The 15,582-nt window shown below is 36.9% G+C and overlaps 1 protein-coding gene and 2 non-coding genes across 3 annotated transcripts; all 3 read left to right on the forward strand.

Moving 5' to 3' along the window:
• The first annotated feature begins 3,485 nt into the window (after positions 1-3,485).
• On the forward strand, positions 3,486-3,679 carry LOC117118321. The gene has a single exon (XR_004447029.1). It is a non-coding gene; the product is annotated as a U2 spliceosomal RNA (small nuclear RNA).
• A 5,555-nt stretch (positions 3,680-9,234) lies between these two features.
• Positions 9,235-10,848, forward strand: LOC117118315. Its single transcript, XM_033262885.1, has 5 exons — positions 9,235-9,655; positions 9,845-9,973; positions 10,064-10,113; positions 10,177-10,404; positions 10,521-10,848. The coding sequence occupies exons 1-5, from the start codon at positions 9,235-9,237 to the stop codon at positions 10,839-10,841; spliced, it is 1,149 nt and encodes a 382-aa protein (XP_033118776.1). The 3' UTR covers positions 10,842-10,848.
• Positions 10,849-13,663: 2,815 nt separating this feature from the next.
• LOC117118318 lies at positions 13,664-13,855 on the forward strand. The gene has a single exon (XR_004447027.1). It is a non-coding gene; the product is annotated as a U2 spliceosomal RNA (small nuclear RNA).
• The last annotated feature ends 1,727 nt before the right edge of the window (positions 13,856-15,582 follow it).

Here is a 15,582-nt window from a genome sequence, read left to right on the forward strand (position 1 = left end):
GTAATAGGGCACGAACAACATTATGACAGGTTTCAAAATCAAGAAATTTGCGGATGCGGGACAAACAACGAATCTGCCAATTTATGGACCGAGAAAGGTGTGTTATATGAGTAGTCATATTCATTTCATGGTCGAAAACAACCCCAAGATTTCTGATAGTTGGTGAGTGTCTAATAATGTGACCGTCAAAATGGAAAACAAGATTTTCAAGGATTTTATAGTGATAATTTGAAGAAGTAATGAAGAATTCAGTTTTACCACTGTTAAATTTCAATTTATTATGGATCAACCAGGATTGTAATTATTTTAGATAATCTGAATAAACAACAAGCAGCGTCACCAGGGGTGTTTGGGTTAAGAGATAGGTACAGCTGAATATCGTCAGCATAGATATGATACAAAATTGAATGCCGACGGATAATGTCACCAACGCAATGAATGTACAAAGAATCCTTGTGTACTAGGATTTAACACCAGCCCACCATCGCTAGGGACTCTTTCTCTTCTATAGACTAAATACAAGTTGGTATCGAAAAAGGTAACTGAATCATGACAATCTGCCATTTTAGTCTCGGTAATAAAAATAAGATGAACCATAAAGATAAATTTTATTAGTTAATCCATCAATATTCGTGTAAATACATTTTAAGTGTTTTGGTGTATAGGAATTTGCTTTTGGTGTGATAAATCCTGGAGGTTTTCCTCCACATGAACTTCCATAAGTACTCCCTTTCTGATTATCCATCGTTTTTCCCTGACCCCTTGGCTTTCGAGCTCCAAGTGTTTTGGTCTCTATCTTGTGCAAGTTTTTTTTTAGCTTTTCTCTCCTTTTGGGTACGATCAGGAAACATATGAACTTGATAAAATTCAACAGAGTTTTGTAGCTTTTCTCTCGAATTAATTGACAACAATTTAAATTTCATACCTTCTGCAAATATTACTTTGAGTAGTCTAGATTTGGTGGTACAGTAGTAGTATTAGGATTATTAGTACGGATCCTAAAAGCGGTTAAAATGTCAACATTAACACCAGCAAATAACGCAATTCTTTTGACTGTCTCAATGTCGTCCTCTTTTCTTTTAACAGGCGTTAACTTTAATATCTGACTCCTTTAGACCCTGGATAATAAGGTTGGGTTTTCTAGCCTGTTGCTCTTCCCATTCAGTTTTAAAATCGTTTAGTTTTTCGTGCACAGCAGAATTAAAATCTACGTTATCTTTATAATCGGTCTTAGTTTCTAACTCACAAACACGTTTAGCAATATCCTTTAAGGAACTATTGATTGACGCAAAACGCTCCTCTAAGGTATTGAGAATATGTGAACCTCTAAAGAAATTAGCAATTGAACCCTCAGTTTCTCTACAACCAAGACAGATAAACAGGGGAGGGGGAGGAGTCTTCTTCCGTAAATTTTTAGTTTCTGTTACAGTTGGCAGGGAGTCTCCTAGGCTCACGTATTATGGTCTGCCGTGGGCAGCCTGCCTGAGGGTTTAACGCTTTGTTATTACAGTATTTGTTATGTAATCATTAGTTGCGTTAGCTCTTAAATCAAAAAGGAGTACTGTTCTTTACTTTTCAAACTATAACAGAAACTAAAAATAGGCTTCCAGTGGGAGCGTGTGTCTACTGCCTTATACAGGAGTTTTTGTTTTTTTAATTTTATTTTATGTTCTTCAATATGCAGATGTGTGTATTATTGTAGTGTATCTGGATTTTTCATGAAAATGTTCTTTCATAACAATATTCTGTATTGGCCTACTACTATATTACACTAAAAACGACTTTAAAAATGAGTAACTCTTGGAGTTACCATGTTATGTCGTTGATCACGAAGAGTACTACCATGTTCTAAAGGACGTCCTTCAAATGACAGTAAAAGGCGTTTGTGGCGAACGCGTGCTGCATCTCTATAATGCATGTTCAATTTTCGAACGCAATTCAATTGTCAATAGAGCGCCCCCTACCTCGTGGTAGTAGTACCCATTAACCGGATTTACCATTTTCTGCCATCTTTAATTGCTACATCATGACATAGTGTCTACGCCCCCGTTAGGGGCAGTAGACACAAAAACCAAACAAAAGGGAACTACTAAACCTAGGAACAAACCTAACTACACACTACACAGAAGAAAGCCAAAGTAAAGGAAAACACTGAAAACAATGCAAATCCACACTATCTAACAAACAAAGGTGAACGAACCAAATCGTGAGCAGATGATTTTAAAACAAAACTAGTATGGTGACTTGCCAAGTGTGGAACAAGATCCAAGCGTCTGATAGCACGAAATTTGCATGATCTGACCGGGCAACTTATCATAACTTCTGCCTCTGGGTGCTCCTTATCTATATGATTAATGAACGATTCTCAAGAGGAATAAGGCATCTACGCCTTACACAGCAGGTAATCCCAAGACCCCTCTCCTTGGTAAACCTAGAAGCCTGGAGCTTCTTCCTCGCTGCCAAGATCTGTTTACGTTCAAACGCCTTCCCATCAAATTCACCGTCCAACGAACCATTGGAGTCATCAATAACTAAACTTTGCTCTGTTGAGTCTGTAAGAGGCCCCATCTCGGAATCTGCCCACACATCACTACTACCTTCATCTGGATCCACCTCAATCTCCTCCTTTGACACAACTTCCCCGACCCCATTCTTTCCCACAGCAATAACCTTCCGCACAACCCCATCTTCTTCCTCAACATCCTCCAATACCTCCGCTCTACCATGAGCCCTCGCGCAGAAGGAAACTGGACAGTTCGGAAAACATGACCCGAACCATTACATATTGTGCAAACAATGTCATTCTTGCAGTCAGATACAACATGACCCAGCTCCAAACATTTGCTGCACTTTCGTCTAACACACTCCCGAATCAGATGACTTTCATCACCACATCGCAAACACGTATGAGGCTGATCCCAATACGACACCGAACAATTGTGTGTCCCAATACGAAGCTGAGACAGGATGTCTGACTTCAACTGCAACACAATCTGCCTATTCCCCATTAAGATACTAGGATACTGACAATGCGATAGCATTCGAGAATTTAGCACCTTGCCAAACTTTGACAGAACACGCTCAACCACCACATTTGGCACTTCCTGCTCGACATACAAAACCGTCACCGTAACCCTACTATCATTCAACTGGCCCAGACACCAGTCTTCCCAATTCACCTGCTGCACGTCGACAAATCACAGGAGTCTTAAAGGAAACAACAAATGAACCATCAGACAACGATTGAACCCCAACAACCTCTTCCAATTTAGGACCCGCATGCCAATCAGCAAATAGAGTCTCCACTCCAACCTTGTCCTTATACTTCAAACTAAGGGACGCAGCCCTCCGCATTTTCCTAGTCAGTACTCGAATATACTTCAATATGCAGAATAACAGCTTCATTAGCCAAAAGGCCGTATTCCGGTCTGCTGTGGCCAGCCTGCCTGAGGGTTTAATGCTTTGTTGTTTTTGGTCTGTTATTTAATCATTAGTTGCGTTAACTCTTAAATCAAAAAGGAGTATCTGTTCTTTTCAGTTTAATATCTGAAACGCTGCTCATTGAGTACCTTCTATATTAAACTGATTTTTGAAATTAGGCCATGGAGTACCTAGCCTGCTTTGTCCTGGCCATGGGTTGGCCTGGTATTGCAGTACCTCCAGGTAAAAGAAAAACAGAATCGACAGTACTAATTTACATAATAATGATACTTGTCAAAAGTTTGCGTTCTGTCGTTTTAAACAAACTACTGCTATTACTTTATTATACCGAATACCGATCAATTAATTAAAAAATGAACAAGTTAAAAGTTTGAGTGATATAAAGACCAGGTTATCTAAATCAGTTGTACAGTGCATTAAACTGTAAATTACATAAATTTATGTTTTTGGGAATTTATTTAACTAATGACCTGAAATGGCGAGAAAATACAACTAAGTGCATTAAAAATGCTCAACAGCGACTCTACTTCCTGAGGAGACTTAAATCTTTTCGGGTTAGTAGTAATATTATGTCAATTTTTTACAAGTCCGTTGTTCAAAGCGTTCTTTTATATTCTATTGTTGTTCGGTATTGTGGTTCTACCGAGGCTGACCGAAATGACCTCAGACGTATCATTAAATATGCCTCTCATATTATCGGTCACAACTAGGACGATATTGAGGACATATTTAATGCTAGGATGTTAAAAAAAATAAAATGTATAATTGAGGATCCAACACACCCTGGTAACTCTCTCTTTGAATTGCTTCCCAGTGGTAGAAGATATTGTTCAATTTATGCTCGTACAAGTAGGTACCAAAAGATTTTCTTTCCATCAGCCATCCGGGCCCTCCATACAATTCAATAACACTGTTACTCTGATATTTCTCTCTTTAGTGCTACTTCGTCTGTTGTGTTGTACTTTAGTTGTAATGTGAAAAAGAGCCACAGTAATTTCTATGTAATGTAATGTAATGGGAGCGTTGCAAATGACAATAAATTGACATTGAAACCTCCTTTCACTCGAATCTGTTTATAACAAAATGAATAACAACTATCTGTGTTTGCTTTTGGAATTAATATATAACATATATTTTAGATCGTTGAAAAAATTAATGTCAGCTTCAGCTTTTCTTACTTGTTTGCGGAGTTTTTCAATTCTTATGCAATCTTGTTTACAAACATCACTGTTGTTGTGTAAATCATGAATGATATACCCAAACTATCGACAAGAAACTAAAAGCAACACAAATATAAGTGCAATAAACAAAGATTTAATTAAAGAAATATCAGATATGTTTCTTCTGTATCACACAGATATCTTCAGTGAACAAAATAAAACAAAAAGAACCTACACTACTTATACTCAGACGAGATGGTAGATTGAAATGCAGGTGATTAGATATTTGTCTCACTGTCAACTCGTAAGAAAGTTACAACGTGGCAGATTGTTCCATTATGCATACAGTGATTTTGTAATGCTGCACTTGTTTGTTGAGTGATGGCTCAGTCCATTTAATATGGAGCGCCTCTTTAATTTTTAGTTGGAAACTTGTTATTGGCCTGATCAGGCAGAATCTCTTTCATGGAATAATACATGATTTGCGATGATCAATATAAAAAAACTATCACAATTTTCAACTTGTGAACTCTACACTTAGGTGACTTCTAATGCATATGCCATCGAGTACCTCCTGAAGTAAGCCAGTGGTCTATTGCTGGCTCTGGATCGAATTCTGTGATGCTTCGACCATCAATTTGCGCAAGAATTAAATCTTGCATGGTGTCCTGATTCATCCTTGCTCTCTGGGCTGTCTTTAAAAGGTTCATAGCTGAGAAGGTTTTCTCACATGTTGCAGTAGAAACGCTCATACTTAGCATCAGTTCAACTACTTTTAGAACAGCAGGAAAGGCTGGTGGGGCATCCAGCAACAATTGGGTGTAAACTGCAAGTGGTGTCTTTTGCTTGTAGGTCTCATTTATGTGTGCCTTGAAAAGGGAAAACTGATCCATTGTTGACTGTTGCTCCTCTTCTTCTGATATTACATGATAGTCATGGTGCAATATGGTGTCTAATTCCTTAACACCGAGGGCTGCCAACTCGGCACGTGTTTCAGGCCAGCTTCGGAAGTTGAACACACTGAATGACTTCAGTGGTTCACGGCGGAAATTGTCAAATCTAAAACTTTAAAGAAAAAAACAGTAGTTGTATTACTTAATAAATATAGCTATACAATTATGTAAAAGAAACCCTATTGTTTGTTTGCATATTCACTTTCTAAGTGTGGTTTCTGTGAAGTACTGTACTGTCTGGTAACATCTTTTTATATATGAAACTATTCTGCCTGTTGTTACAAACCTTGCATCAATGTACTTTAAAATGTCATCAATGAGCTTTGTTGTAGCTCTGTCTTTGTAGTCTGTTGGGGGGCATGCCCCAACCAGCTGTAATGGAAATTCCCCATTGGCGAGAAATCTCTTATTTCGTATGTCTAAATTGTGATGTTAAATTCTTCCATGTTTCTTCCATTATTGTCCTTTCAAGTTGATAAGACTCATTGCACATGCCTCAAATTGAATACCAGCAAGTCATCCGTCTGGAAAAACTAGAACCATTACATTAAAGTATGATCAATACCAATCCCACATAACTAATAAATCTTTAACTTTTCTTTTTAAAAAAAACGGTTTGAAAGTACAGTACATGACGATTCGCTTTGTGCTTTATCTCAGAGAATATAATTTCTGTAACATAAATGCAATGTCTGTTTAGTATTTTATGATGCTATATAGTTTGGAGTTTTCCTATAGACATTAAATAATACCTTGGACAAATGTGAGAGGGGATCAAGAATGTCGATCATCAAATGCAGCATTTTTTAAAATTTGACACTGGCTACTTCCTAATGAAAATGATGAGCCTTAGCAGCTTTGTCTGAATTACCAGTTGCGACCTCTTGAAGATGAGTGGCAACAGCATACAAGTCCTTCTTAAATTTGTTGTAAAACTTGTACAACCACTTTATCACTTGCTCAAAGTCTATTATGACTGAGTTGTGCTTTATGGAATCAAGTATCTGTGCAAAACTTAGTCAGCAGTGCAAAACTGAGGGGTGTAAAACACAGAGTCAGCAGTGCAAAACTGAGTAGTGCAAAAACTTAAGCGGCAGTGCAAAACTTGGTGCAAAACAAAGAGTGAGGCAACACTAGCCTAGGGGGTCCTGGGGCATTCCCCCGCGATTTTTTTTGTTTTCTAGACGCCCTAGACGGGGTCGTGTCCCGCTGCCCCGCCCAAACTCCGAATTATCCCGCTTTTCAACTTTTATAAATAAAAAATAATCACGATAGTACCAAGACTAAACTCCCGGAGGTTACTCTAGGACCTATGGCCCTCACAGATGACAAGCCGTGTTAATATAGTGATTAATAGCGATACGAAAGAGATGTTTATCAGTTTAAAATTTGTTATGTGTTTGTTTATTTTGTTTTTTTTTTCTTATTGTTATTATACTGTACTTGGTCGATATTGTATACAAATATGTAAATATATATATATATATATATGTATAAATTTTCCGCTTTATTTTCCTAAATCCAATTTTTTAAGAAACTTTTGAATTCTGTATTTTTCAGTTTTATTTTCGAGTACTGTACTGTCAATCATACATTTTTAAACATCTTCCATCTGTCTTGTAACCCTATTCTTTGCGAATGTCTCTCTTTGTCTCCCTTGCATGTCCTGTTATATGGACGAGTCTAGGGCTTCTCTATATTTTTTTTTCCGTTTTTGATTCTGTATCTTCTCTATGTTGAATTTAAATAGTGATGAAAAAGAAAAATAAATATATTATGCTTGTAGTAAACTGATGATGACAAACGCAAGTCTTTAATTTCAACAGATATATCCAGGAAAGGCAGGTTTTGTTGGTATAGTTGATTGCAGGATTAAAGTCATTAATAAATTCAATAAAGTGTTCTAGTTCTTCGCGAGTTGACGATGTAGCTCCTATGCAGTCATCTATATAATGTTTATATACTGGTAGTTCAGGTATCTTGCCAGTATATCTGTTAAATATTTGCTCCTCTAAATATCCCATAAACAAGCATGCGAAACTAGGTCCCATTTTGGTGCCCATGCTGACCCCAGAGATCTGTTGGTAATACTTTCCATTGAAGGTAAATGTGGATGTAGTTAAGACCAGTTCGGCAAGGTGTACTATAGCTGAGGTAGAGTGAGTGACCAAATCTTCACGTTCAACAAAGTGTCTTAATGCTGACAGTCCATCATTAATGGGAATCGATGTGTAAAGCGAGCTGACGTCCATAGTAAAAATATAACAATTGTCCGGAAATGTAAAATTCCGCTTAAGTTTTGCACTGCTGACTCCTTTTGGCGTTCCATATAGCCTCTGCAATTGAGTGAACAAATTCCCGTGCTTTGAATCGGTTCCCGTAATTAGTGCCGATGTCAACACCTAGTTTCTGCACCAATTCGCATTGCATCTCCATATCACCTTGGCTTGGCGTTCGCTGCCAACATATACACCATGTTAAATAGTTTCTTCAGTCGCTCCTTAGAAGCAGCATTTAAAGCTCTTACTGCCCGGGCAATTGGTGCGTTGTGTAGGTTTTCACAAGGTCCATGTGTTTCTCTAAAAAAAAAACGTACAAGGGAAAATTGTAAATTAATTTAACATTAACAGATACCAAGGTATACTTATTGTTGACTTCAATACTTATTAAAAACTATAAAGGCTATAAATTATAAATTATCATACTGCCACGTGTAGAACTCCCACCCCAACTATGGATGCGAAAATTTTGCGTTGAAGAAGAACTGCAGCGTGTATATCGTCAAAAAAGTATTGTAAACACCGTTGCTAGTATTGTAGGGTATTGGATTGTTCATTCGAGATTTATATGCTATTTTTTATCTCCTAATTTGAACGAAAAAAGATGTCGAAATTCTATTAAAATGTCTATAATTTTATTGTAGACCTACGTGTTCTCTAATCTTTTTTTTTTGTGTGTGTGTTTAAAAGCCGTCGTCAAGACGACGAGAGTAAGAATTTCCCAGCAGAGGGTGATTGCCACCATCAAATTCCTTTGTCTGCCTTTTCTTCCCACGGAATCTTTACTTTACAGTCGGCGGCGCACAAAGCAGAGGTGAAGTTCACCGCTACGCGCTATCGGCGGTATCACAAAGGAAGGGGAATGTGACGTACTAAAATATCTTTTCTTTATGTTTGTGCATTGCAGTAAACATAGGGGAATATATTTCCTCCATGCTGTTACACAATAGCAAAGTAATTATTTGGGTGCTGCACCAGAACATACGTTAGCGCTTCTTTATGGCAGCATCTTAAAAATAACTCTAATAAAATGCCAATTTGTCTACCCTGCCTGATTGATTGATTGATTGCCAATGATTAAAGTCTTCGGGAACAAGCATGAGGAGTACGTGAAAGGTGCGGGGGTGCGTGCCATGTCGTAGAGAGAATTTCGAAATGTTCAAACATTCAACGCGCATCATTTTTCGTGCAGTATGCGTGACACCTGCATAAACACTGCGCAAACACTGCCGAAGGGTGCTTGTCAATGCGTGCCATGGCAATCTACTACACGCGCTGACACGTCATGTCACGCATTGTTTACGATCTATCCACAATGTTGTGGGCGCGTCAGCTTGCGTCAGTACGTATACAGTAAAATCGGGTCCAGGCCATACCAAAGCTTGCCAGCAAACAGACAACATGGCTCCCAAGAAGAAAGCCAGTGGAAGAATGGGAAGACATTTGCAGAAAAGACAGGAAGAGGACACGCCAGAGACAGATACAGAGAAAGAGAGGGAGATTGTGGACAGAGAAAAGGATGACCCTTCTTCCTTCTCAAGTGTGAATGTTGTTTCAGAGACACAACATGAAGTTATTACAGAGACTGAAATACAACAGTCAAGTGAAAAAGAGCCCACAGTAAAAAGGAAGAGGAGAATCAGAGTGTCCAAGAAAGAAATTCCTGAGTATAAGTGGAGAGATGAGCGTACCAGAAAATTAGCAGAATATGTAAAAGACCACCCACAGTTGTATGACAAGAGACAGAAGTACTGGCTCAATGTGGCTGCCAAATCCCAATTATGGACAAAGGCTGGAGAACAACAGGAACCTCCTGCCTCTGGTATGCAATTTTTCCATTTTCTTCCCTGATTAAAGTATTGAATGAATTTCTAAATTTTCTGAATGAATTATTATGATATATTATCTGATTTCTGTTGTAATAATGTCACTGCATTATGGAACTGAATTTACTTCACTAAAATTATTATTTTATTGCATTTAATATTTTGTTCCTTTATCTATTTTCTAGGTGCCCAGTGCAAGAAGCTCTATGAGAATATGAGAACCAGAGTGGGCAAGATAATGAAGAAGGAAAAGAAAAGTGGTGCTGGGCAACCTGAGAAGAGTGTTAAGGACCAGGAGATCATGGAAACATGGAGTCCGTGGTAACACAAAGCCTAGTGAGGAGGTCAGTATTTTGATCCAAAACATATACACTTTACCTTTAGATTAAAATAATGATATGCAGAAATTATCTCAATTAATCTGTGTAATTCTAATGAATTTGAAATTGTTTCAGTTTGTCTACATTTATATTAATTAGTCTGATTTGTATTTATTTTTTATATTCTCTTTATTTAGTTTGCCATTCAAGGGTCAGCAGAGACAGTAACTGGGACTGATGAGGAAGAACTGGATGATGACCTGTCTTCTGCAGGCTCACATGTACCTGTTATTTTGGGAATGGGGAAAGGGGTAGGCAAGAGGTCAAGGCCTCCTTCTGCCACACCATCTACCATATCCTTTACTTCCAGTGTTTCGCCTGCTTCCTCCATCACACAGACTAACCTGAGTGAAGCTGTCAGGCAGGTGAGAATTTCATGGAATATTTTTTTTTTCTATGTTCTCTCATATTTTAATACAATTTTTGATGAAATGCTGTACATGACATTACTGTTATATGCGACAATATTTGTCTGTTTTAGATGCTCTCCAAAGCTGACTACATGGGACACATTTCTAATTTATCCGGGCACCGAAAAATTGTTAACGACTTCGTCTGTTTGCTGGAAGGACATATGCAGGCGATACCAGAGGACTCCTGGCATAACTTTGAGATCGATTGCCTGAACCTTGTCCAAAGGTTCAGAAAGCGTGGTGAAGGTACGCAACAACTGCAGCAACACCAGCAGCATCAGCAACCTCCAACCTCACAGGCCTCAGAACAGCAATCCTGGCAGCCCCCACAGCAGCAAGCCTGGCAGTCATCCCAGCAGCAGCACCCTCAATCATGGCAGCAGCCATAGAACTCACAGCAGCTGACTCAAGCCTGGCCTCGGTGGACAGGTACCAGTCACTCGGACCCAGGGGTGCCAGCTGCCCCTTCATCCACTCATGTCCGTATGCTAAGTCGTTCAGGACAGTCTGTCCCAGCTACGCGACAGTCTACCGCGGTCAGCAAGTCTCCCACTTTCAAGACCCCAGTGACATCACTTGCCTTAACTCTAGGGTCAGCAGATAGCAGCCTGGAGGACATAGAGTAGGCATTTTTAATATCTGTGAGACTCCTGTTTTGTGCTGTTGTAAATGAGATTATGCATTTACAACAGCACAAAACAGGAGTCTGTTTTGTGCTGTTGTAAATGAGATTATACATTTGAGGTGTTTTTTATTTTCTGATTACCCTGTTAAGTCTGAGTGACTTGTAAATTGTTACTTTTTTCATACGTATAAATAAAAATTGTTGAATGCTAATTTGTTGTTGCTAAACTTGATAATAAGAAAAAAAATACTGTCCCCCCCCCCCCACCACCCTTCCAAAAAAAAAAAAGCGAACAAGCTGAAATCAATATAGTGGGTGTTGGGAGAAAAGAGAGAAAAATTGGAATTTTTTATCCTTTTCTTTTATTATCTTCCATTCATCTTTTGCCCAATAATTTTTAACATATACAGTATCTTAAAGTGTAACATAAAATAATTTCATTCCTTGTTACATAATAACACATTATAAACATTCATATGTGCATGTGTTGCTGGATTTTTATAGTCCATATCTGTGGTCGTGACATTAAATATGATTGAGGCTCAGAGGGGTGACCATTCTTTCTTGCCAAGGAACAGAGCCAGCGGGGGACAAATAATATGACAAATAATCACGCTGCTCCTTTGCCTCTTTCTTGGAATTGTGGCCGGATAGATGCATTAAGACCGTCATGTCAAATCTTCCCTCCATGCCCCAGGAATCAGAGCATGTGTTGCTGGATCTTCATGGTCCGCATCTGTCGTCGCGAGTGGATATCTGGTCAGTATGAGGTTATGTAAAACACAGGCGCACATGGTGATCAGGTTGATCGTCTCGGGGTGTTGTTGCATCATAGTCAAGAAACACCAGAACCTTAAATAAGATTATGAAAATATGTAACATCTGTAATAAATAGTAATTTAAAAAAAACATCTTGCTCAGAAGAAGGAATGAAAATGCACCAGAGGTCATCAAATTCAAATCGATATTTATAACGAACATGCCTAAATCAAATCAAAAACATTGTTTATTCGACTTAGATAAAATTTGACTTACAGATTGTTAAATTATTGGAAAACACAATTTGGCATGTAAAATTTAATCGACTTAGAAATTATTCGACTTAGGCAAGGTCGACTTAGGTAAGTTTAACTGTGTATTAAATTTACCTGTGAGACAATATACCAAATGCATTCTCTACGACAAGACGGGCACGAGACAACCTGTAGCTGTATATAATTTCTCGTTGGACCTCGTTGTTTCATCAGCCAATTTCTGAGTGCGAATGCGTCATCGCCTACAAAGTGATACAGCGCTAGTAACAGTGCTGCCATGTAGAGTATAGAGTGTCGGCTTGACCTCCAGGATCGGCCCATCCTCTTCACGGAGGGAAATATTAAAAGAAAAACAGAATCGACATAATACTAATTTCCATAATAATGATACTTGTCAAAAGTCTGCGTTCTGTCGTTTTAAACAAGCTGCTGTTATAGATTCCTGAAGATGAACTACCAGTATCTGTTATATACTGTTATACATTACTCATTTTATACATTACCTAATTAATTTACAAATGAACAAGTTAAAAGTTTGAGTGACATAAAGACCAGGTTATCTATATAAGTTGTACAGTGCATTGAACATTCCTTCACTTGAATCTGTTTATAACAAAATGAATAACAACTATCTGTGTTTGCTTTAGGAATTAATCGGGTTTTTTTTTTCTGATTGTTACCATTTCTTTATATGCAAATTACTAAATAGGCATTTGCCAACATTTTTTTTCATATTTTACAAAAATACATAGAATTTGTTTTTTCTGTAAATTAACATATATTTTAGATTATATTCAGTATATAATTATTTATTTCAAATGTGTTAAGGTCAAATATTATATGGAATTAATGAACTTGAGCATTTCCAACACCGGTAGTTTAGCAAGATGATGTTTTATATTCGTATGAACCATTGTTTGAGCATCGCTTCTCGCTTCATTGCAAATACTTCCAGGATCGGCCAATCCTCCAACTGAGGGAAGTATAAAAATATAAACAGATTCCACATATTACTAATTTACATAATAATGATACTTATCTCGATAATGAAGAGTTTGCCTTCCTCGTTTTAAACACAAACTATACATTATTATATTATATATTAATTAATTAATTAATTTAAAAGTAAACATGTTAGAAGTTTGAGTAATATAAACATCAGGTTATCTCTACCAGGTGTACAATCCACTGATTCCCCCTTTCACTGGAATCTGTTTACAACAAAATGAATAACAACTGTCTGTGTTTGCTTTTAGAATTTATAGGCTTTTGTTACTGATTGTGTCCATTTATTCATATGCAAATTACTAAATTAGCGTATGCCAAAATTTCGTTAATGTTTTACAAAAATACATTGTCTACAATTGAGGTTTTTTTCTGTACATTAACATATATTTTAAGTTATATATATATATATATATATATATAAATATTTATTTAAAATGTGTTAGAGTCAAATATTATATTGAATTAATAAACTTGAGCATTTCCAACACCGGTAGTTTAGCAAACTGTTATTTTATATTAGTATCATTGGAAGCATTTGTAGGGTATCGCTTCTTGGCCTTTTGGCTAAGATCATGTGTAGTATCTGTTCTTTTCAGCTTAATATCTGAAACGCTGCTCATTGATTAGCTTCTATATTAAACTGATTTTTGAAATTAGGCCATGGAGTAGGAGCTTGCTCCGTCCTGGCCACGGGTTGGCCTGGTATTGCAGTACCTCCAGGATCGGCCCATCCTCTTCACTGAGGGAAATATTAAAAGAAAAACGGAATTGACATAATACTAATTTCCATAATAATAATACTTGTCAAAAGTCTGCGTTCTGTCGTTTTAAACATTAAGCTACTGTTATAGATTCATTAAACCAGTACTTTGCAAATATTGGTCCAACACTTGCCGAAAATATTCCTCATGTTGACCCACCTGTCAATACAAATAATAATGATACTACTAATAATACTAATAATACTAACAATGATAAATTTACTTTTGGAAATGTTGATGTAGAGTATATCTATACACTCTTAAACTTGCTTTCATCAAAAAAAAGCTACTGGAATTGATAAAATACCAGCTAATATGGTTAAACTTGTCATTGATATAATTGTTTATCCTGTAACTTACATTGTAAATTTGTCCCTCTCAAATTCATCTGTTCCAAAAAAGTGAAAAAAGCTCAAATTTGCCCAGTGCGTAAAGGAGGTTCTAGAAATGACTGCAATAATTACAGGCCAATTTCAGTCCTTCCAGTTCTATCAAAAATCCTTGAAAGAACTGTTTTTGAACAATTGTATCATTTTTTAAACCAAAATGACATGCTATATGAAAATCAATCTGGCTTTAGGCCAGGCTATTCAACAACAACCGCATTACTAAATATCACAGAAAACTGGTTAGAAGCAATTGATAAAGGAAACCTTATAGGAATAGTAATGATTGACCTTAAAAAGGCATTTGACACAGTAGACCACCACAAACTAATCAACAAGCTTTATTCTTTCAATCTTCACCTAAGTGTTATCAAATGGTTCACTATCTTCAAGACCGTACTCATATAACTATTGTAAATGGAGCAGATTCTGAAGAATGTCACAGTATATGTGGGATCCCTCAGGGGTCTATATTAGGACCCTTGCTATTCCTCCTGTATATGAATGATTTCCCTAGAACTGTCGATAAATCCACAGTTTCAATGTATGCCGATGACACCTGTATATATTATGTAGATAAAAATGTTGATAATTTAACTGCAACAATTAATGATGATTTGATAGAAATTAAGAAATGGCTCATATCTAATAAACTGAGTTTAAATGTTAAGAAAACTGAATACATGATAATAGGTTTGAGACAAAAATTATCAAACATATCAAATCTTCAAATTGATATAAACATTGATGGAGAACCTATCACTTGTGTTAATCAATGCAAACATCTTGGTGTAATTCTTGATAAGAATCTTTCTTGGAGTTCACAAGTAAGTCATGTGAAATCTAAGGCATTGCAGAACTTGTACTATCTAAAAAAGACTAGCCAAATTCTTTCAAAAGATGTTCAGTGCAAACTGTACAAATCCCTAATGGCTCCACACCTCGAATATTGTCATGTCGTATGGGGACGCTCAAATCAAATTCAAAGTAAAACGCTTCAAATTCTTCAAAACCGGGCAGCAAAAATTATTACAAACAAATCAAGAAGTGACTCCAGTACACAAGCTCTTCAAAGCCTTAAATGGATGAATTTGGAACAACGATTGTATATAAATGAGACTATTATCATGTTTAAAATTATGAACAACCTTGCACCTCAATATCTATCAAACAAATTTCTCTTTAGAAATAATTACTATGATACCAGAACTAAACCAATATTAACACTACCAAAACCAAAAACTGACTATAAAAAAAAAAGCTTATCATATAGAGGTGCAAAGATTTGGAATGAACTAAATGATGATCTAAAAAAT

This window comes from Anneissia japonica, unplaced genomic scaffold (assembly GCF_011630105.1).
Source record: "Anneissia japonica isolate Jap-2015-1 unplaced genomic scaffold, ASM1163010v1 scaffold6149_len160064_cov168, whole genome shotgun sequence".
NCBI classification, from domain to species: Eukaryota; Metazoa; Echinodermata; class Crinoidea; order Comatulida; family Comatulidae; genus Anneissia; species Anneissia japonica.